Raw genomic sequence first — 23,674 nt, 5'->3', positions numbered from 1 at the left:
ATATTTGGGATTTTAATCATAGATTTAGTATGTCTGACAATAGGTGTTTTGCATTCTTTACAGAACATGGAGAGAACGCTGTGTGGCTCCCTCCCAGTCTTTTCAGCCTAACAGCATGTTATGCTGCTTGCTACATAGCGTGGTTTCCATTTGAGAAAGTGAGGCTATCCAAAGGAGAGACTGCTAGAGTTGCTTGTTCATTTAATTTTCAGAAAGGAGTTTGTGCTGTAATTTTAGTTCTAGTCTTCTAAATCCTAGGAAAACGCTTTCTTCCCAAGGACAGACTTACAACAGGTATTGAGCATTACTCTACATTTCTAATCACTAAGCGACAGTAGGCCCTAAAACGATAGGCCATATCAGCCTTTGATTAACCTAAAGTAGTTAGTGGTAGACATAATTACTGTTTACAGATGAAAATTCTTCCCAGTTGAATTAAAGTCAGTCCTATGACATTAATGCTAATTTAATATTCAACAAACGATCAAGGAAACAAGATGAAAAAAGTGTAAATATAGCAAAATACCCCCACACAACCACGATGGACCTTGGCAATCGCTAACACTCTTCCCTCCCCACACACATACCCGAAATACCAGGCCACTTATTTTCCTGAGCAACCTGAGACATCGCTCTGAAAATTTAGCTTTAACCTACTGAACTAACTGCCATATGAAAAATCCCACACAGTGACTACAAATAAGGTATAGCTAGGGTAAACCAGCAGTAAATTTTGGGAAGAGGAAGAAGAATAAATTGAGTTATTGATGAATACGAGTGCTAGGAAACATCCCCAAATTGGGGTGCTACTATCTCAAGATTAGGCCAGTCCTCCATTTCCAATTAAATGAAAAAAAACATTGAAAGTCAGCAATTAGATGTGTTCTGTAAGTTTTCCTGTACCTTAAATGAGACCCAAGTCCCAACCCCAACTTTCATTTCCTCACTTATTCATTTTTCAGCAGCATAGCTGGCCCTGCATGTTGTATAAAAACTGGGGCTGAGCATTTCAAAGCTGCCAAAGGGATTTAGAAGTCCTATTCCCACTGAACTGAGCATCTAAGTAGCTTTGAAAATCTCAGCCTAGATTTTTAGCTATAAACTGTTTAGTCAAACAAACAGACTAGTTCCTTCATCACACTTATCGATGTGATTCTGTTGATGTAAATAGTTTAGTTATATGGAAGTTTAAAGTTTAGTGCACAGATCAGCATATATTCTGCTGCTCTTTCAACTGTTCCTGCATAATGCTAGCAAGTGAGGAAATTAAAATAATGGAAGGGAAACAAAAGAACGGGAACAGAAATGTTATGTCTGTTAGACAAATGTACCTTACAGGCTACAACACTTTTCAAAAGAGCTCCTAGGTCACCAAGTAATAAGCAGCTTGTGTTAACCTCGTGGTGTCACAGCACAGGACACTGTGGGATGAGCCTTCTCAGGGATGAATCCTAGAACTCAAGAGCTCACAAAAACCACCCACACATTTTTCTGGTACAGGCGTAAAATATTTCAACAGCAACACATGTGATTTAGCAACATTTTTTGCAGCAGTGTGTTTGTCAGTTTAAAACATCTTCAATCATACCCTTAATAAAACAAATAAACCAAAATAGTAATGTGATTTACTGGCCAGTGAATCAAGTTTTATACACTTTACTGGCTAAAGGAGATAATGCAGCTTTGCCTACTATTGTCTTCATCAAAAGGACACATGTTCAATATGATTAGATGTCTTATACTAATGCAAGAAGTACGGGGAATAAACAAGAAAACTAGAAATACTAGTGAATAATAATTACAACATAATTGGCATTACAGAGGGTGAAATAATTCACATGACTGAAATATTGGTATAGAAGGGTACAGCTTGTTCAGGAAAGACAGGAAGGTAAAAAAGGAGGAGCAGTTGCCTTGTATAATCAAGATATATACACTTGATTGAGGTTGATATAAAAGTGGGAGATAGACCTGTTGAAAAATCTCTGGGTAAGGATAAAAGGAGTTTGTTTGTTTTTTTTAAAGTGGTGATGCCATGGCATGGTCTACTATAGACCACCTAACCAGGAAGAGGTAGATGAGGCTTTTTTTTAAAAAAAAAAGCCAACAAAATCATCCAAAGCACAGGACTTAGTAGCTGAAGTCCCCCATCACAACCCAGACATCCATTGGGAAAATACAGCAAGGCACAGATTAACCAATAAGTTCTTGAAATACACTGGAGACAATTTCCTATTATAGAAGGTGGAGAAAGCAAGTAGGGGAGAGGCTGATTTAGATTTGATTCTTACAAATAGGGAGGAACTGGTTGAGAATTTGAAGGTGGGTGAAACTGATCATGAAATGATCAGTTCATGATTCGAAGGAATAGCTTGGGGGGGGGGGAAGAACAGCAGAATAAAGGTCATGGACTTCAAGACAGACTTTGGCAAACTCAGAACTGGTAGAAAAGATCTCATAAGAAGCAAGTCTAAGGGAAGAGAGAGCTGGAGAGTTGGCAGGATTTTTTTTTTTTTTTGGCTGAAGAGTTAAATGCCTTCTTTTCAGCTTTCACCAAAAAGGTTAGCAGTGGTCGGATGATATAGTGAACATCAGTATAAATAGGGTAGTATCGAAGGCTAAAATAAGGAAAGAACAAATTAAGAATTACTTAGACAAGTTAGAGATCTTCAAATCAGCAGGACCTGACAAAATACATCCTAAAATATTTAAGGAACTGGCTGAAGAGAGCTCTGGGCCATTAGTGGGTATCTTCAAGAACTCCAGGAAGACAGAAGAGATCCCAAAGGGCTGGAAAAGGGCAAATATAATACTTATCTAAAACAAGGGGAGTAAGGACAACCCAGTTATAGACCAGTCAGTTTAACTTCAGTACCTGGAAAGATAATGGAGGAAATAAAGAAATCAATTTGTAAGCACCTACAGGATAAGTAACAGTCCACATGGATTTGTCAAGAACAAATCATGTCAAACCAACCTAGAATCCTTCTTTGACAGAGTAACAGACCTTGTGGATCAGGGTAAGCAGTAGATGAGATATCCCAACTTAAGAAAGGCTTCTGATACGGTCTCACATGATGGTCTCATAAGCAAGCTAAGGAAATATAGTCCAGATGAACCTACTAACAGGTGGCTGCACAACTGGTTGAAAAACCACACCATATTCTGTTTTTACCAATGGTTCAGTGTCAAGCAGGAAGGGCATATTGAGTAGGGTTCCACAGAGATCTGTGCTAGGTCCGGTTCTATTCAATATCCTCATAAATAATTTGGATAACAGCACAGAAAGTATACTTAAAGTTTGTGGCCAGTACCAAGCTTGGAGGGGTTGCAAGTGCTTTGGAAGACAGGATTAGGATTCAAAATGATCTAGACAAACTGTAGAAGTGGTCTGAAATAAAAACCAGAATGAAACTCAAAAAAAGGACAAATGCAAAGCACTACACTTAGGAATGAATAACCAATTGCACAAAATGGGAAGTGACTGCCAAGAAGGGGTACTGCAGAAAAGCATCCAGGAGGTTAAGCAACAAACTAAATATGAGTCGACATTAATATTGTTGCCAAAAAAAAAAAAAAAAAAGTCATTCTGGGATGTATTAACAGGAGTGTTCTAAGCAAGACACAAGTAGTAATTCTTCCACTCTATTCATCATTGATAAGGCCTCAGCTGGAGCCCAATGTCCAGTGCTGGCTGGGCATCACACTTTGGGAAAGATGTGGACAAATTGGGAGAAAATCCAGAGGAGAGCCACCTAAAATTAAAGGTATAGAAAACACAAACTACAAGAAAAGATTAAAAAACTAGGTTTGTTTAGTCTAGAGATGAGAAGGCTGAGGGGCACATGATAGTATTCAAGTAGGTAAAAAGTTGTTATTGAGAGGTGATAAATTGCTCTCCTTAGCCACTGAAGACAGGACAAGTAGTAATGGGCTTAAATAGCAACAAGGGAGATTTAGGTTAGAAATTAGGAAAAAGTTTTTAACTGTAAGGGTAGTTTAGCACTGGAACAGATTCCACAACCTCCGTAGGTAATCGCCATCACTGGAGCTTTTTAAGAGCAAGTTAGACAAACACTGGCCAGGGATGGTCTCAATAATACTGAGTCCTGCCTCAGCACAGGGGACCAGAAAAGATGACCTACTGAAGTCCCTTTGGGTCCTAAATTTCTATTATCTGAACAGGACTTTTTGCTTTATAAGCACAGGGTGGAGGAGGGGAAGAGAGAGAGAGAGAGAGAGAGAGAGAGAGAGAGAGAGACACACACACACACACACATAGATTTCAACCCAGTTTCCTTCTTTCAGCAGGACATCACAAGAGTTGACCTGTGCAGACTGCAGTACTTAATGTATTTCCTGTTTAGAAGGACCTTAATTGGACAAGAATACAGAAGCAGTTTGACAGCAGCACTGCTAACTGCCAGCTATACAAACCCTCTGCAACAGAGCTGTCATTGTGCAGTGAAGTTTCCAGTTTATATTCGGAGTTTAACAAAATGGAGTCTTTCCAGCACTAGGCAAGATAATGAATGATTAATTCAGATGATCAAGCAATGTTAAGTTTTGTTGCTGGTAGACTTAAAACACACCACACACACACTTTGATTTTTAAAATCTGAACCAGAGGTATTTTGGAGTTTAAGCCCCAATTGTTTATTTAAACTCTTGGGCCCTAACACACTTGCATTTAAAGAGAATGTAGTTTGAGAGACACAAAGTTGAGCACTAGTGAGCTTTTAATCTGATTCTAGGATATGAAACCAGAATGTTCCAAGCAGTTCTCCCATCACATTAATTTTGAAATGAAGGCTCAATTTGCACGATATAAAGACCGGTCTTAAGAGTTGTTTAATGTTACAGCTTAGGTCTGTATAATCCCTCACTTTGGTCTTGCACATAGATCTGATACAAATGCCTTGGAAATCAGCAATTGTAAGGGCATTTGCAAGGGAAGTGGCCAGTGGGGCATGGCTAACTTCAGAATCTACTGCAAAAGGAGGTGATAAGGCATCTCTCACCTGTGTGGACAATCCAGATTTTAATGCATTATCAAGGTCTGAACATGTTGAGAAATTGTAAGGGGAAAAAAAGAGGCATCTTATTTCCTGCATATTCTTCCTTCAGCTGAAAATTTCAATTGGCTAAATTGTCAAAAGAGTTGGAGCTGAACTGTGTGTGGCAGAAAGAGAGAAGGCATTTTATCCCCAGAAGAACCATCTACTCTGGTTTTATTATTCATGTCAAATATCCTCCTCTTTGGTTTTAGAACCAACCAAATGGAAACTATATTCACCAATCCCAAAATTACAAGGCTAGTTTACATCCCAAAAAGCAAGATTCCCATAACCATTTTATTTTCAATATAAATAAAGAGTCCCTGCCATTATTTGAAGTCGTACTATAAAATTTTAATAGTACAACACTCCAGTGTCATCCCCCAACATATCCAAAGTTTAAAAAAAAAAAAAAAAAAAACCACACCCTGTTCTAGACCGCTAGTATTCCTCACTACTCCCCAAAATGCCAGAAAAACAAAATACAGTACACACACATGCTGGGTAATGCAGCATACCCTCAAGACCAACCAATTCTAGCTATTTCAGACCCTGGGGGAGTTTGACAGCAAAATCAAGGGAAAAGATTGCTCTCCACTAAACAATTAAAGTGTGAGGCACAGTTACATAAGTAGCAGCAGTTAAAGTGCATATAGCAAGTTAGAAATCCAATAGCAGGCACTACTGGATGTGAGTGCATGCACATGGGTGAACCAGTCCACTCTGTCAAAAGGGAGTGAGGGCAGTCTCCACCACTTGTTAAATTCTCCTTAGGCTACCTAGCAAGACTCCGGATTCACCTGGAGCACGTGGAGACAAAGTTAATACAAATGGGTTCACCCTCAACCTAAACAAAATGTGTTTTCCAATACATTTTTAGAGCAGGGACTCTACCAAGCAAGAGTTTACCTAGAGAAGCCACTTGTTTATTATAGACCATTTTCTTTAGCTGGGCATGGCACAGAGAATTGCCTATCAAAAGCTAAATTTCTTTTTGGTTATTTTAAGACAAGTTCTCCAAGCCTTTAATGTATTAAAATTTATAGGCTGAGTATCCCACATAAAGCTCAGCTATAATGCATTTGTTCCCCCCCAAAACAGCCTGCTCCATATCCCAGATAGACTTCTTGCAACATGTCACAAACTCATTCCCTACCACAGTGTTTCGCAAACTTGAGGCACCGCTTGTGTAGGGGAAGCCCCTAGCGGGCCTAGCCGTTTGTTTATCTGCCGCGTCCGCAGGTCCGGCCGATCGCAGCTCCCACTGGCCACGGTTCGCCGCTCCAGGCCACTGGGAGCTGCTGGAAGCGGCAACTAGTACGTCCCTCGGCCTGCACCACTTCCAGCAGCTCCCATTGGCCTGGAGCAGCGAACCGCGGCCAGTGGGAGCCGGGACCGGCCAGACCTGCGGACATGGCAGGTAACAAACCGGCCCAGCCCGACAGGGGCTTTCCCTACACAAGTGGCGTCCCAAGTTTGGGAAACACTGCTCAACATGTCAAGATGCCTATTTCCAAAATGAAAGAGAAACCTATTCCTAACATGACTGCAAAGACCATCTAACACTCAGAGGCCAGACAGATTTCATTTACAGTTAACTTCTAATCTCTGAATAGGAAAAATTAAACTAATTTTTATTACAGTTTTATCTCCTAGAATGGATCCACTCCTCCAGATGCAAGTCCTAAATTTAATCATTCTAAAAGAACGGAGACAAAAATTTTCCCTTTCTTTTTTGAAATTGAAAAACTCTTTATCCTGGAATGTTTGCGAACAGATTACACCTCCTGTCAATACTCAAACTGAGGAGGCGAAGCTAAAACAAATTACTGCAATTTGGAACCAAAGCAAATAATTGTCTCCATATCACTGAGATTTTTAGACCTTTTTGACATTAGACCTTAGTTGGGACAAGAAGCAGATAGTAGATAATGTTTTCACCTCTCAGCTCAGAAAGAGCCGAACCTACAATCGAAAAATAAAGTTTGCTGGTACCAGCAAACCCTCCTAGCATAGAGTCGGCTCCTACAAGCAAAAATGTGCTTTTGCCAATATAGCTTATACCAGTTCCCTGAACAAAATAAGCTAGACCAGGAAAAACACTTACCGTATATACTCGTTCATAAGCCAAATTTTTTTAGTAAAAAAGGGAAGCACCAGAGACAGGGGTCGGTTTATGAACAGGTATAGAGAGGGAGAGGTGGGACACAGCCCACCCCTCCTCCCCCAACAGAGGGAGCAAGGAGAGGCAGCACAGCCAGCAGAGACAGAAGGGAAGAGGCGGGGCCAGTCCGGGGCTGGCAGGCTACAGCCGTGCTGCTCAGCCCCACCCCCCAGAGCAGGCTATGGCTACGCCGCCCGGGCACTGGAGCACGCTGCAGCCACGACTGGCCCAGCCCGCTGGAACATGCTGCAGCCGCGCCGCCTGGTCTGGCCTGCTGGAGCAGGCTGTGGCCACGCCACCAAGCCTGCCGGAGCAGCTCCAGCCTGGTCAGAGACATCTTCCCCGACACTCCCCAGATAAGGTGGGAAGGGATGAGATGGGGAGAGTGTGGGGGTCCCAGGCTAGGGGTGGGGTCATGTGGGGGGTGGTCAGAGAGGTTACTCCCCTGACTCCCAGCTTCTCCCGCCAAAAAAATTTCCCCACCAGTTGCTGTCCCGACCCTCAGGGTAAGCAGCTGGCGCGCCGGGACACTTTGTTTACTTAGGTTTACCTCCATGCCTGCAGACGCTCGAGGTAAATAAACCATCTCAGACCACCAGTGGCTTATCCTGATGGCCCGGGAGCCAAAGTTTGCTGACCCCTGAATTATAGGGTCGGCTTATGAACGGGTTATAAAAATTTTCCATTTTTACTTATCCATCTGGGGGGGCAGGGGCGCGCGGGTTGGCCTATAAACGAACCGGCTTATGATCGAGTATACACGGTACTATTTTGAATTACCATACCTCCTAGGAGCCCTCGTCGTGCACCAGGACCTCATTGTTCTGAGCACTGTTTTTTAGCCAATATAACTGCATCTGCACTAGGGCTTCTGCCATTATAATGTCTATGACTAGGGCTCCTAGGAGGAATGGCAATTCAAACTAGTAAGTGCTTTTCTGGTCTAGCTTATTTTGTTCAGGGAACTGGTATAAACTATACTGGCAAAAGCACAATTTTGCTCATAGGAGCTGACTCTACGCTAGGAGGGTTTGCTGGTATAGCTAGTAAAAGCTGGCTGGTATAGTGTAGATTAGGCCTTTCTGTGTTGACTTCTTTTCCATTGCAATAGGTTCAATTGGTGGCAAAGCAAGTAATAATCATCCCACCATTATAGGGAAGGTAACAAAATAGCAAAGTTGCTGCTACAACTAGACAATGGCAACAAGCAAAAACCAAATACCAGTACTTTCCTCAAACCAGAATTAGACAGAGATTAACAAAATTGCTGTAAACTCAAAATACTTCCAAGAAACTACAGATTATACACATTTCACACACCTCTTTGCCCTGAAACTTGCTGAGAAGCAACTAAAGGACATGGGTTTCTTTCAGAAAACACCTAACTAATCTGAACGTTAGGTTGTTTTTTTCAATTGACGCTCATATTTCCTCCTAAGAGGGATGATGCTTTGTACTAGATGAAGAAACCTCTCTCCAAAAAGTGTAGGCACCAGAATTTTCAGATTATGTTCCTATTTTATACAGATTATACCATGCTTGTGATAACAACATCTGGACACTTTCAAGTAGTGCATTAAGCAACATGACTAACAATTGTCACCTGTTTGTTCTGACATCCTCTCTGAAGTGAAAGCTTAAGATTCTGAAATCAGAGCTTCAAGAGCCAAGGTCCTAGGTACTCACCTATACCTTAGTGATAAGATATATCTGAATATCAGAGGAAGAGCCAAGCCTGATGAACACAGCAGAGCACACAATCGTATTTTGAACAGCTACGTGATCTACTGTGATTCTCATCGCCTGATGCCTCAGGTAGGAACAGCTTGGTTTACAGGTGGAGCTTGGTTGTACAACCACTGCTACGGTGACCCACCCTCCTCCTATTTGGGCTCTGAAACGGATAGTCCAGTTATCAGAAATCAAAACTGCAATATCAAAACACTCAAGATTGTAATGTGCCGAGGAATCTTTCCTGTCAATGACTATTTGAAATGTCTAAGTCAGCGTCACTGTTTCAGTCCCCTCATGAGCATTTGACATAATGAAAATAAGAAACAGGATTTACAATTTAGGTAGCCGTTGCGGTGCTGCTCTTTGGCTTTAGGTCAGCTATGAAGCCGGCTTATGTTTTCTTTCCAGAATTTGACTAAACGTATTTTACATTGGACAAAGTAGATGATACTCCAGTTTCATCTTGTAACCTCTATTTAAGACTGAGGACATGTTTGTAGTGATCCAGTTCTCTCACACAGAGTTAGGTTCACAAGGTGAGTCTAGTTGGTACCTACCCGATACATAAGAAAAGGTTAGCATAAATTTTCCTGTAGCTAACAGGTTTGGGAAAATATGTATACCATACTGATCCTTGAACATTTTCACTAGCAAAAGAAATCCTGGATTTTCTTGCAGAATGGCAGGCATTCTCACAACTTACTCTTGTGTCTCCAAGAAGTCTACCACCATACTCAAACTAGTCTCATTTTTATTGGTGGTATTCGGACTCCCTCACTGAGACAATGCAATGTCATTTTAGCCTGACCCACGCTAAAAAGGTCTTATGGAGGCAATGGGCCAGGACTCTGGAGATTTGGGTTCAGTTATGCCACAGACTTCCTGTGCGGCCTTGGGCAAGTCATTTAGTCTGTGCCTCAGTTTCACCATCTGTAAAAAGTGGAGATGGTAGCACATCCCTTCCTCAGAGAGATACTGTGAAAATACATTAAAGACTGAGGCACTCACATACTACAGTAATGGGGGGTCATAAGTATTTAAGATACACATGTCTCAGAAGCAGCCTGCCTGCCATCTTGTTCTTGAAGAAATGCCTAGGAATAACTAAATGGAGCCCATTACAAATGCAAAGGAAACATTGCCTTTCCTTTCCTTTGATCTAACACAAAGCAGTCAAGTACAGTTTGTCAACATCTGTACTTCCCAATTCTTGTTTTGTCTTGGCAATGAAATCATGAAGGTAAGACATCAGTGGGAAGTCCACTAGCTGACACCACTTCCCACCTCTTGCTGAAAGGAAGAAAAGCAATGGGTCGATATAGGTGGAGGATACTAAAAATCTGTGCACTTGAATAACTACAAAGTATTAATTCTTTAAAGCAACTTCCTTGTTTAAGTTTCCGCCCAAATCTATCAAATTTCAAGCCTGACACCTATATTTTTTCTTCAAACCCAGAGATGCCATTGTGACATTATCTAATAAAATATGACCACATAGATCATTGTTATACAATTGCAACAAATCTTGTACAAAATATGTCAAGTAAGGTGTCTATGGGTACGTCTTCACTACCCGCCGATTCGGCGGGTAGCAATCCGTCTATCGGGGATCGACTTACCGCGTCTACTGAAGACGCGATAAAAATCGATCCCTGATGGCTCTACCGTCAACTCTGGAAATCCACCGCGGCAAGAGGCAGTAGCGGAGTCGACGGCGGCGCGGCAGCGGTTGACTTGCCGCCGTCCTCACAGCCAGGTAAGTCGACCTAAAATACGCCACTTCAGCTACGCTATTCACGTAGCTGAAGTTGCGTATCTTAGGTCAACCCCCCGCTGTAGTGTAGACCTAGCCTATGGAAAGGTTATGATTTACTGAATGTGATTTTGCTGTTTGTATGCATGTATCATTTTTGTATTTGAAGTTATGAGTATTGGCTCTATACCTGGATTTCAAATGTTTGCTCCTGTAGTAGCACCCACAAGATATTTAACCTGCACATCTTGAAGGGGCTATTCAAGTTAAGCGTTCTTTAACGGACCACTTAACTCACAATAGAAGATGCCTATCAACACTTAATGGACTTTCCTGCTGTGACAAAGCGAAATCATGCATGGACATGCGACTTGCCCATGTGACTCCAAACACCATCTTGCTACCTGTAATTTTCCACTAGTTCTGCTGAGGGCTTTGTTTGAAACAATGGATTTCCCTCCACGCGGCAGAAGCTATAAAAGGCCCTGGAAACATCTCTGTTTTGCCTCTTTCCTGCTCAAGCCTCTGGACTATGAACTTATACTAATGGGAGCATTATAACCAAAGGACTGAGGACCTTCCAATGATTTGGAAGCAACCAGAGACTTGACTTAAGCCAGCAGTTTATTCCATCAGTGCTACAAGCCTGATCCAAGAACTCTGCAATTATTGTATGTATTTGATTCCTTTAACAAATTTTAACTCTCACCTCTCTTTTTATAAATAAACCTTTCGATTTTAGATACTAAAGGATTGACAACAGCGTGATTATTGGGCAAGTTCTGAGTTATACATTAACCTGGGTATGTGGCTGGTCCTTTGGGATCAGAAGAACCTTTTGTTTGATGAAACTGGTTTTAAATAACCACTCATCTTTAAGTCTGGTGTCTGGGTGTTGAATCCAGGACTGGAATGCCTAAGGAGACTGCTTTTCTGACTTCTTGTTAGCCAGTGTGGTGAAACAGAAGTTTACTTTTGTTGCTGGTTTGGTATATCTTATGGGAGAACCACCACCTGGTGGTCTGCCTGAGGGGGCCATTTAGGGATTTTGGGGGGGAAAAAAATCTGTCAAGAGATTGGTCCTGGTTTGAGCAGGGGGTTGGACTAGATGACCTCCTGAGGTCCCTTCCGACCCTGATATTCTATGATTCTATTTCTCAGCAGTTTGTCCTGAATTTCGTATTCTCAGTTGTGACCCATGAAGGCACTGTTACAGCCATCTACTCTAGTTTTCCCCCCACTACCACCTTTGAAGCAAACAAAGGTGGTACTAAAGCAATACTTCTCAAACTATGGTCCAAGGAGCTGCTTCTATGAAGGATGAATCATCCAGTCTTGATGCAGTGAAACTTCATAAACCTCAGCAGTTTGCACTGTTGGTCCCAGGATATTGAGAGACAATGTGAGTGCAATAAAATCTGCTTGGACCAACTTCTGTTGGTGAAAGAGACAAGCTTTCAAGCTTACGCGCAGAGTTCTTCTTCAGGTTAAAGCTTGTCTCTTTATCCAATAGAAGTTGGTCCAATAGAAGACATTACCTCAACCATCTTGTCTCATTGAATGGCAAGTCAGAACTCTGGGTTTCCAACAGCTTTGGTCAGCTAAACACAAAGACAAACTTCTGCATCTTGTTTAGCAATTGCATTCTTTGATTCAAGGGTTTTATTCTTGTAAACATGGACCAAATTTGGAAACAAACAGAGAAAGGCAGAACCAAACAGAGTAACCTAGAGAGATTAGAGCCAAGAAGGGTGAGGGCTGCAAAAAAGGAGTGTGTGAATGAATGCACCCATCTATTCAGACCCTCTACACTACTGTAATAATCTTTGTACAAAAATATGCCTTGTGTGGTATCATTTGAAAACTAAACTCACTGGTCGATAATATGATGAAATGTGTGTAGTCACATTCTATGAAAAGTTAAAAACATAAGCTGAAATTAGATCTGCAATGTGTTTACCAGACAAGTCTGGGTAAACCAGTTTCTCAGAGACAAAAAACACAAGCTGATGCCTCTAGCCAGGTGTGCATTCACCTAGTGGCCATTCTTAGACAAGGGTGGCGGGGGGAGAAGAGGGGGCAGGAACAAACAGATCTGCATCTTAGCAAACAGCATCAAGGAACCTCTTTCACCACCAGACTCCTCGTCCCTGTCCCCACAGTGGAAATGAACTTTATCTATGGGTAAACCTTAGGAAAACGTTTTTCAGAAAGGTGACCAATCTATGAAAGTGAGGGGCAAACACACCAAGTTCTCTCCCTATCCATCTCTTTCTCTGTCACTTAAGACAACACAAAAGAAACAGCATTTGGACTTCAGGAGCAGATCTTGACCTGAAATTGGGTCAGCCCTGTTCCTGGGAGCATGTGCTAAGAACTTCACCTTGAACCAAGTCTCATCTGTTAAGTTTTAATACTAGGAAGTGTTTTTAATTTTATTTCTCTTGTAACCATTTCTCATTTTTACTGGCTTATACTTGTACTCTCTTAAAACCCATCGCCCTTGTAGCTAAACAAACTTGTTTTATTCTTTAATTAAAACTAATCTGGTGTTGAATTGTTTGGTAACTCCATTTAAGATAGCAGACTGTTGTATATTGGTTCCCTTAGACAGGCAATGGACTTACTGTCTCTGGACTGTCCAGGAGAGGGCTGGACAGTGCTGAACACATTTTAGGGGAGAATCTGGGACTGGGAGAGTGTTGGGGTCACCCTACATGTGGTAACCAAGCCTGCTGAAAGCCAGAGTGTGGCTGGTGTTTGCTGACAGGTTGCTGGGGTAAGAGTTGTTGGACCAGGGCTATGGCTATGCACAGACACTCAGGGTGTGACCTACCTGCTGGCAGTCTGTCTGTTAGCAACCCAGGTGGGAGCTACAGCAGGAAAGCATTGTAAGCACCCAAAGTTGCAGGGCAGGGGTGACAGCACCTCACTCTGGATGGCACACCAGAATGTCAGTGTGGCATTAAACAAACAAATTCCTACATGCCAGGACATGGAAACAACAGGTAAGATGCAGGGAAACAGGGATATAAAGTAACCAAAAACTCATTCCATGAACATTTATCTTCATCTTGCCTCACTATTCTAGGACATTTATGTAGACCAAAACTATGGTCGCCATGGAGATGTGGAACCAAGACTGGGCTGAGGAGATGTGGCCAAAAAGCAAACAAAAAAAACACCATGCGCACACACCCTTGAAATAATCTAAAACATGAAGAGGTTTGAGTACCGCTGATCTAGAGCTATGTTTTGTTATCCTTATTGTCTTAAATGCAGTCTAAGTGTTAGTTTTTAAATTCATCTTTGAGACTCTTATTGGGTAAAAAAAACTTCACCTTAAGTAATTGGGCCTTAGACAATACAGCATCTCCCTCCCCCTGCACAAATGTGATTACGGTCAAACATATTATTGTGAAAAATCCACACCCCCAAGCAACACAGTTAAACCAACCTAACCCCCAGCATAGATAACACTAGGTCAAAGGGAGAATTCTCCCGTTGATCTAGCTACCACCTCTTAGGGAGTGGAGTACCTTCACCAACATTAGAATCCCTCCCATCAGCATGGGGAACAAGGTTGGTGAGATAATATCTTACTGACCAACTTCTGTTGGAGAGAGAAACAAACTTACAGAGCTCTTCTTCAGGTCTACATTTAGCTTTCACAGACCTGAAGAAAAGCTCTGTAAGTTTTGTTTCTCTCTCCCACAGAAGTTGGTCCAATAAAAGATATTACCTCACCCCACCTTATCTCTGTAATATCCTGGGACCAACATGGCTACAACTACCCCATGCCTGCCTGCCTGCCTGCCTGCCTGCCTGTATGTATGTATGTATATATATATAATAAAATAAAAATAAATATTTTAGCCACTGTGAGAAACCTCAGGATAGCGTGCAGTGACATTAAAACAGGAGTACAGAAAACAGTTTGAAAGTACCCATTTAGCAATTGTTTCTGAAACCAATTAGTTTAGTTTTGCTGCACACCTTTTAATTCTTATTTTGGTGCCTCTGGAAGTACATGTTCCCTACTGTATTAGCACCTCGTGTCCCAAATGTCATTACTTCTTAGTTCTGAAGGCAGCCATTTCCACTTTAAGTTTACTATTACACCACTAATTACAAAGTCTATCATTCAGTCACAGCAGCAAACTGGCAGGTATTTTGGAAGTCAAGAAGAAAACACACCATGGAGTCACACTCTTAAAAGGTCACTCTCTGTTCCAACTCGCAAAAAATATCTTTCTTTAAAAGTTTAAAGATTTCTATATTTATTAGAAGGCAAAACTTTAGTGTGACAATAGAGAGCCTAAAATTAAGTGCATTAAGCAATTTCAGCTATTTATAACAAAGTAATATTTAAATAGTTCTTACCTTGCAACATGCATCTATATGCAGATTCAGATATTGCATAAATGTGTGGTGGCATTTCGTGACGTTTCTTCCCTCTGTACATCTCAATGATATTTTCCGAATAAATTGGGAGGTTCTTGTAGGGATTTATGACTACGCAGAACAGTCCAGAATAAGTCTAAAAAAAAAACCCACACCAACAGCAGTTTGGTTAGCTATTTTATCTTACATTTATATGTCCACTATTAAATGAAGCCACATAGGCCAGGAAAGCTTCATTCTTCCCAAATTGTGGGCCATTTCTGTGCTAGTCTTGAACATTAGTGACTTCAATAAAACCACCACCTCAAACTATTTAGTTCAAAAATATTGGTTGGTACTTTGAGACATCTAATAACTTGTATCCAAAAGAGCTTAGTTATGATAGAGGTGAAGTCTTGAGCATTTGATTCCTCCTCATTCCCCAAAAGCAGATTTGAATTTTCCCTCTTTGCAAATGAAAAACTGTAGTATTACACTAGTACATAAAAACCACAAAGTGAATGTTTTCCATTTTCACTAAACTTGGACACAAATTGCATCAAAGGTAGAAAGCAGATTAGATTTAAATTTTACTCTGATAAAATGTGCTTTTTTTAAACACAACTAAGTTTTTTGGATCATGCTTGCAAAACTTATGAAAAATGTAGCTGTTCACGTTCAGAGTCTACTCACTCAGTTAAGGAAGAAATTTTGAATTAGCTGCTGATTTCTACAAGATGATCTAGTAATAAACACTGAACAGCTGGGTTGCTCCTCCTGCTATAGAAAACAAAGAGCATCCCCCTTTAAGACTTTCCTCCAGGCCACATCTCTAGGTAACTGCTTTCAAAACTGCATCAAGCTAAGTAAAAATTAATCAATAGTTCCATAACAACAAGGGCCAGCTATAGGACCTCTTCCCTCAAAAAGAGAAATAGGAAAGTTAGTTGCTAAACATCCCAGAACAGAAGCCTCAAACTCATTTGGTGCAGAGAGCTAGATTCACGGTTTCATTACAGTTTGTGGGAGAGGATCCAAGTTCAGGACTCCACAAATTCCTCAGGGTATGGCTACACTTGCAGATGTACAGCGCTGTGAATTAAACCTGCCTTCGTACAGCTGAGTAGGGAAAGCGCTGCAGTCTGTCCACACGGACAGCTGACAGCGCACTGTCGTGGCCACATTTGCGGCACTTGCAGCAGCATTGGGAGCGGTGCATTATGGGCAGCTATCCCAAGAGTACCTCTTCCCATTCTGGTGCTGTGGGAAGGGTGCGGGGCATTCTGGGTCCTGTCCCAACGCTCCGTGATGCATCGCTTCACATCCCACCAATCCCTGTGTTTCCGTCCACATTTGGCGACATCTTTCAACACCATCTTTCAACGGTTTCTGTGCAGCGCAATCTGTGTTCCGTTTCGGTTTGCGGAAAATGGAGCCTGAACTGCTGAGGAGTATGCTGACGACTCTCGCCAGCACGTCACGTTTGGCAGTCGAGCTATTCCTTAAGATCCAAAGTGACAGTGAGGAGTCCGACGAGGATATCGAGTCACGTAACGCATACAACACAAAATTGCTTGTGGCGTTCACGGACATGCTCAGCACCGTGGAATGCCGCTTTTGGCCTCAGGAAACAAGCACTGAGTGGTGGGATCACATCGTCATGCAAGTCTGGGATGACTAGCAGTGGCTGCAGAACTTTCGGATGAGAAAAGCCACTTTCATGGGACTGTGAGGAGCTCGCCCCCACCCTGCGGCACAAGGAACAAGATTGAGAGCTGCCCTGACGGTGGAGAAGCAGGTGGCTATTGCAATCTGGAAGCTGACAACTCCAGACAGCTACCGATCAGTCGCAAACCAGTTTGGAGTGGGAAGGTCGGCCATTGGAATCGTGTTGATGCAAGTTTGAAGGGCCATTAATCGCATCCTGCTCAGAAGAACCGTGACTCCGGGTAACGTGCAGGACATTGTTGATGGCTTTGCACAAATGGGTTTCCCTAACTGTGGAGGGGCGATAGATGGGACGCATATTCCCATTCTGGCACCACCCCACCTAGCATCCGAGTACGTTAATCAGAAGGAGTATTTCTCTATGGTTTTCCAGGCGCTTGTGGATCACCGTGGGCGTTTCATTGACATTAATGCAGGCTGGCCCGGAAAGGTGCATGATGCACGCATCTTTCGGAACACTGGCCTGTTCAGGAAGCTGCAGGACGGGACTTTTTTCCCCAGAGCGGAAGATCACAGTAGGGGAAGTCGAAAACAGGCTTTAAGTATATATTATCCAGTCCTCTACTGTAATTCTCCATTGCTCAGTGACAAAAACCTGCTCCCCACAAGCCACCACTACTTCTGTTTCTGCTCTCTTCTTTCCCCAGAATTCTGTTTCTTTTCCTATGATTGACTGTCTTCTGTTCACCCTTCTGCATTTCCCTCCCACCAATACCACTCAATTCTCATCTCCCTGAGGGCTTCACTCTCACATCCTTTCTTATTCGATGCACTAGAATGTTCAGCAATTCAGTAGTCAATTTTGACAGTGAAGTGTCACTACTTGGTTTTAGAGCTGATGCTCCAATGAGATTAATAGGGAACAGCACAGTTCAGAACCATTACAGAGAATGTAACAGGTTATCTGCAAACTTAGGGAGATAGGGTCTGTTTACACCCTGTTCACATTTGGAAGGTATTTTGTATTGCAACCATGAGGGAATAGAATTTAAAAAAAAAAAGCGAAAGCTGCAATTCTAGGAAACCTGAATGTGTCATGGAGGCCACAAATTCATCAACTGGGCGATATGCTTGGACATCCTTCTCCTCAAGACAGGACGTTTGAAAGGCAAGCCAAATTTCTCCCCCATATAAGAATACATCTGTCAGTGAATTCCTTAATTAACTAATAATAAAGGTATCATAAATGGAAAGGAGAGAGGGAAAAAGTGGAACAGGAAGTCAGTCTCACTTTGCCTACTAGGAGAGATTGAGCAAAAATTAGTTATCTGCTACAGCAAAGTGCAGCCTCCAGGCAAAGATTAAACTCCCTGAAAACAATCTTGTAATACCCAGAAAAAAAGTGTGTTAAAAATTTATCCACGTTGCCTCCTGGCAGATTTTCTCTGCAGAGTCTGTCTCAGCTCAAGTAGCAGCTATCAAATTCAGCTAGTGAGTTTGAAAATATACCCACATACCCCTCTCTGAATTCATATGATATGTTTTCATTACGCATTGTTTTTTATCTATCAGTTGAACCCTTAGTTCTCTTATTCCAGAGACAGCGTGTGTCAAAGACTTGCATATTTCATAGGTGCTGCTTTTGATATAAATATATGAACAGCTGTTGAATCAGTCACAGAATACTTGTTTTTCCCCCCACTCACTCAATAGACTAAAGGGGGGGGGGCGTGTTTCTTGCAGTCCTCAAGAAATGCAGCACTGATGCTCAAATGGAAAGTATTCCCTAGCACAGAGGTTCTGAACCTTTCCAGACTACTGTATCCCTTTCAGAAGTCTGACTTGTCTTAGAACCTCCATGTTTCACCTCATTTAAAAACTACTTGCTTACAAAATCAGTCAAAAATAGTGTGATAGCACACTATTACTGAAAAATTGCTTACTTTCTCATTTTGTCTGTATGAAATTTTAGTCTGTACTGACTTCACTAGTACTTTTTATGTAGACTTTTGTAAAACTAGGCAAATGAGTTTATGTACCCTCTGAAAGACCTCTGTGAACCCCCAGGGGTACGCGTACCCCTGGTTGAGAACCACTGCCCTAGCACTTCAGAGTGGTAGCCGTGTTAGTCTGTATCAGCAAAAACAACAAGGCGTACTTGTGGCACCTTAGGCTACGTCTTCACTACAGGGGGGGGGGTCGATTTAAGATACGCAAATTCAGCTACGCGAATAGCGTAGCTGAATTCGACGTATCGCAGCCGACTTACCCCGCTGTGAGGACGGCGGCAAAATCGACCTCGGCGGCTTCCTGTCGACGGCTCTTACTCCCACCTTCGCTGGTGGAGTAAGGGCGTTGATTCGGGGATCGATTGTCGTGTCCTGACGGGACGCGATAAATCGATCCCCGAGAGGTCGATTTCTACCCGCCGATTCAGGCGGGTAGTGTAGACCTGCCCTTAGAGACTACAAATTTATTTGGGCATAAGCTTTAGTCTCTAAGGTGCCACAAGTATTCCTCGTTTTTGCCCTAGCATTAAGACCTTCAGGATGAATGTTTAAGGTCATTAATAAAGCAGCCATTCAGGGAGCTCTTCATAAGATAATGAAGAACACGTGCTGGAATTTCCAAGTCTATACTCTTGATTTTCTAGAGGGAAGCAGCACAGTTCTTTCTGCTGCTGGGAGGAATCCTGTTAAGCAGGCAATCCACCTTCTCAATTAATTAAGTAAGGCACATTTCAGCATTAAGTAAAGAAATAGATTAGCCCAGAGGTACAGATTTCCCTTACAAAAACGGAATCTTTAGTCTTGTCTTTGCTCATAACCCCCATACAACATTCATTCCAGTACTTTAACCTGGCCTTGATAGTAGGCTCTTTTGTGAATGGTGAGCATGCAAACAGGAGTAACTTACATGAAAAGCTGTTAATTAGAAGGAAGCTGGATCGGTGTTTCCAAAAGGACCTTGGACAGCAGGTCTGATCTATTCTGCCTGCCTCAGATAACCTGTAGCAATGTTACTTGCTAGTGCTACAGATGCATACATTTTAAGTCTTACTACAGGTCTTTGACTGCTCTACATGTTCCTAGGAAAGGAACAAATGGTAAGAAAGGCACATTGAAAACTGCTCCAGCCTGGTCTGACTCAGGGACTCTGCTTCATAGCCCCTTCAACTGGAAGGGTTTCGTTATCCATTGGCCCTGGTTAAAATCTAGACTAGATTGACCTCGTTATCACCTGGATAGGTTCTCTAAAACTTAAGTGTTTGAGGCTCCACTCTCACAGGGCTACTGCAGTCCTCTTCATTCAACACAAAATAGGACTTTTTGCATAACTATAACCTTTGAAAGTGTTTTCTTAGGTTTATCTGGTTAATTACGGGGCTTGCTAGACCTCTAACCCCTTCTCTGACATGGCTCTAAGGCAGGGATTCTCAAACTGGGGGTCGGGACCCCTAAGGGGGGGGTGTCACGAGATTATTACATGGGGGGGGTCCGCAAGCTGTCAGCCTCCACCCCAAACCCGGCTTTGCCTCCAGCATTTATAATGGTGTTAAATATATTTAAAAGTGTTTTTAAATTTTATAAGGGGGGGTTGCATTCAGAGGCTTGCTATGTGAAAGGGGTCACCAGTACAAAAGTTTGAGAACCACTGCTCTAAGATATGAGGCCTTAGGTTTACCTCCCTGGGGTGGAATCACACAACTCTCTCACTCAAGAACAGATCCTGGACTACTGCACCCCGTATACCAACAGTGATTTCTCAGCAGGTCAGACTGGGTTTAGTACCTGCAATTCTTCCCTTTGAGTGCTATAACACGTGGTAATTAATAAGGCTGCAATTTAGTCATGGAAGTCATGGAATCCGTGACTTCCAAAGACCTCTGTGACTTCAGCCAGCTGGGAGCTGCAGAATCCCCTGCCACCTGTGGCGGCAGGGAGCTGCGGGTGCTCCTGGCCACTGTGTGCAACAAGGGGAGCCCCACAGCTCCCCACCACCATTCCTGGTGGGGGGGGGACCCCTGGAGCTCCCAGCCCTTCTCCCCCCCCTCCCAAATCTGCCCAGGCTACCCATTTTGTCATGGGTATTTTTAGTAAGAGTCAAGGACAGGTCATGGGCTTCTGTGAATTTTTCATTATTGCTCGTTACCTGTGACTTTTACTAAAAATATCTGTGACCAGACAGCCTTCTCCAAATATTTACCATAGTTGGAACAAAGCATAAAGGAAGAGAAAACAAAGAATTTTAAAGTCTATGCACAAGTCTATCTTACTCAGAGGCTTGTCATCTCTTTGCAGAGACCCTAGGCAGTTCACTCTTTACTCCAGACCCCTTGGGGTCAGGGTCTGTGAGAACAGCTTCTCATCAGCAACTCCCAACAACCATTGCCCCCTCCCTAGAGAATGACACATATCCCACCCAGAAGCTCTTTGTCTCAGGTTCCACAGGGTTTTTTTTGTTCTCATGCATTTGCAAGCTGGGAATCTACCCCCTAAATACACTAGTTTGTGAGAGCTCCATAAGGAGTTGGAGGTGGGGTCATCCACATGAATGCTTCTAGTATGGTCTCTTACCTGTCTGTGAAGTAGTTGTTATCTGAGGCCTTTATTCTTTTTTCCTGCCTTTTATAGGCAGCTTATGTTGGCTTCCTCCAATACACAAAAGTTAAATATTGGTATGCTTACTAACTTTGTTTATATAATCAAACCCCTTAATATAATGAATCCTGTAACTCACATCCATCACACATCCCCTCCACAAAGTTCAGGGAATGTAGATGAGGTTGCCTAGTCCACAGTTAGAAGATGGGCCAGAAAAAGGCTAATGCAGGGCAGCTAATTTGGCTATGTAGCAGGACAGGCTGAGGAAAAGGAGTGGATACTAAGTCAGAGGTATTCTGACTAAATTCAGCAATGGTGTGAGGGAGGTAGTCTGAATCCAGGAGGGCTCTGAGGAAGAGATCTGGGATTGAGACCAGAGGCTAATGTGTTCAGGAAAGTAGTATTGTGGATTAAGAACTGAATTTTGATGCGTTTGGCTTGTTTTATATTACTGATGTTCAAGTTTTTGTTCATCTTCATTTTCAATGAAGGAAATGCCCAGACAAAAGTTTAAAATGGGGTTAACACTGAGAGTATATCAATAATTAAGATAAAATTCATTACAAGCTCTGATGGCGAACTAAAGAGGCCTCTTCCTGCAAACCACAGTGTTCAGCAGCCCTCGTAAACCTGTCATTTCCAACATACTTTTCCCAATCCAGCTAAAATGGCCTCTCTCACATGTGCAGCATTCTTGAACTGAATAGTTTAAGCCTAGGAAATACTGCAAGATACACTATGCACGCACAGCATATGATCTTCAGAAAGTCATAACACAGACCGCCATGTATTCTATAGTAAATTGCACCTATGTTCTGCAGCAAGAACACTGGATTCCATGAAATCTATTGCAGCAGAATGTAGGCTCTGTACAGTCTAGAATTCTTTTCCCCCCGAAACAGCTCTTACTGAATCAAATATGACTGAGGGAGATAATATCAGATAGAGGGATAGTGTACTTCCAAGGTCAATTTTATATTGCCTCATTTTTAGAGTACTGCAAAATATTGCAGTGAAAATGTATAATTACATTATAGAATTTGTGAGGAAAGGAGCGGAGGAAGCAGCAAGAGGTTTTTAGTCTCAATCATAGAATCATAGAATATCAGGGTTGGAAGGGACCTCAGGAGGTCATCTAGTCCAACCCCCCGCTCAAACCAGGACCAATCCCCAGACAGATTTTTGCCCCAGAACCCTAAATGGCCCCCTCAAGGATTGAACTCATAACCCTGGATTTAGCAAGCCAATGCTCAAACCATTTCAGCAATTGGTCAGGGGACAGTGCTGCATTTGGCACCCAAACTGAAGGTGTGAAAAGGCAGTTTATTGCACAAACCCAAACACATTAAATGGAGTTTAAAAGTGACCAGCATAACAGTGTTAAATGTTGACGCCAACATTTGTATTATCAGACTGAAGAAGGAACACCCCACTAAAAGGAATGGGCAAGCAAGAGCTTGGGCCTACTGTGTTCCAGCTGCAAAAACTAGAGCAGACATCACTGTATCAAGTTTCCATTGTTTACATTTGGGTGTTTCTCTTTGCAACAAGGAGGGCAACATGATTTTTGTGGGGTAAAGAGCTTGGTTTCTGGACCGCAATTCTGCAGAATTGGAAACATAAAAGACCCTGTCAAATCAAGGACAAGTTTCAACAGAAACTTAGAAATGGTGCTAACCAATAGAAAGTGTTATTAATTTCAGTTTTCCCAACTCAGGCAATTTAGACTACAGACTGCTAAACACAGGACCTCTAATGGGAAGTATTTTACCCTTTCTTCTAGTTCTCCACAGATGAACCATTTCTGTTCAAGCTTTCAGAACACTCACTGTAGCACAAAGATCACGCACTGAAAATTTCAGCCAGTTATAATCAATTGATAAAGGGGGCTATAATGAAAACCTGCTATAATAAATTTAAAGTATGTGCATGTATTTGGTTACACAGATTTACAAAAAAAACAAAAAAAACTTTCAGCTTTTCACAAACATTAAATTTTCAATTTCAAAACAGGGCACTTGTTTGGGTTGCACAAAATTCTGTTTTGCTGAAGAAAAGGATGTGGGCAGTACCAGTCAAAGGAAATCAGGAATGCTGGAATGGACTATCTTGGCAAGGCTCCAAAGACAAACATTAAAGCAGAGCTGCGACAGAAGTTTGTTATACAAAAGTCTCCTTCAGGACACTAATTGTGGAGCCTGAATGCTTCCAGATGCTTACAAGGCTTCAGCCAGCAGTACAGCAAAATCTAAATTACTAAATGATAAACTATCCAATAATGTAGTACTCAGGTTCCTGGCACAGAATTAGT

The 23,674-nt window shown here is 42.2% G+C and overlaps 1 protein-coding gene across 4 annotated transcripts in view; it reads right to left on the bottom strand.

Moving 5' to 3' along the window:
- The window catches only part of MYH10 (myosin heavy chain 10), a 154,090-nt gene that overhangs the window by 116,277 nt on the left and 14,139 nt on the right, over positions 1-23,674 (bottom strand). For all 4 annotated transcript variants that reach the window (XM_024215616.1, XM_024215617.1, XM_024215618.1 and 1 more), the window contains exon 3: positions 15,092-15,248. In XM_024215616.1, the coding sequence (XP_024071384.1) occupies positions 15,092-15,248 (157 nt within the window). The remainder of the gene's footprint in view (positions 1-15,091; positions 15,249-23,674) is intronic.

Source organism: Terrapene carolina, unplaced genomic scaffold, assembly GCF_002925995.2.
Source record: "Terrapene carolina triunguis isolate 2854851 unplaced genomic scaffold, T_m_triunguis-2.0 Scaffold192, whole genome shotgun sequence".
NCBI lineage: Eukaryota > Metazoa > Chordata > Testudines > Emydidae > Terrapene > Terrapene triunguis.
Note: the sequence above shows the minus strand (reverse complement) of the source record. Positions and strands in the feature narration are given on the sequence as shown.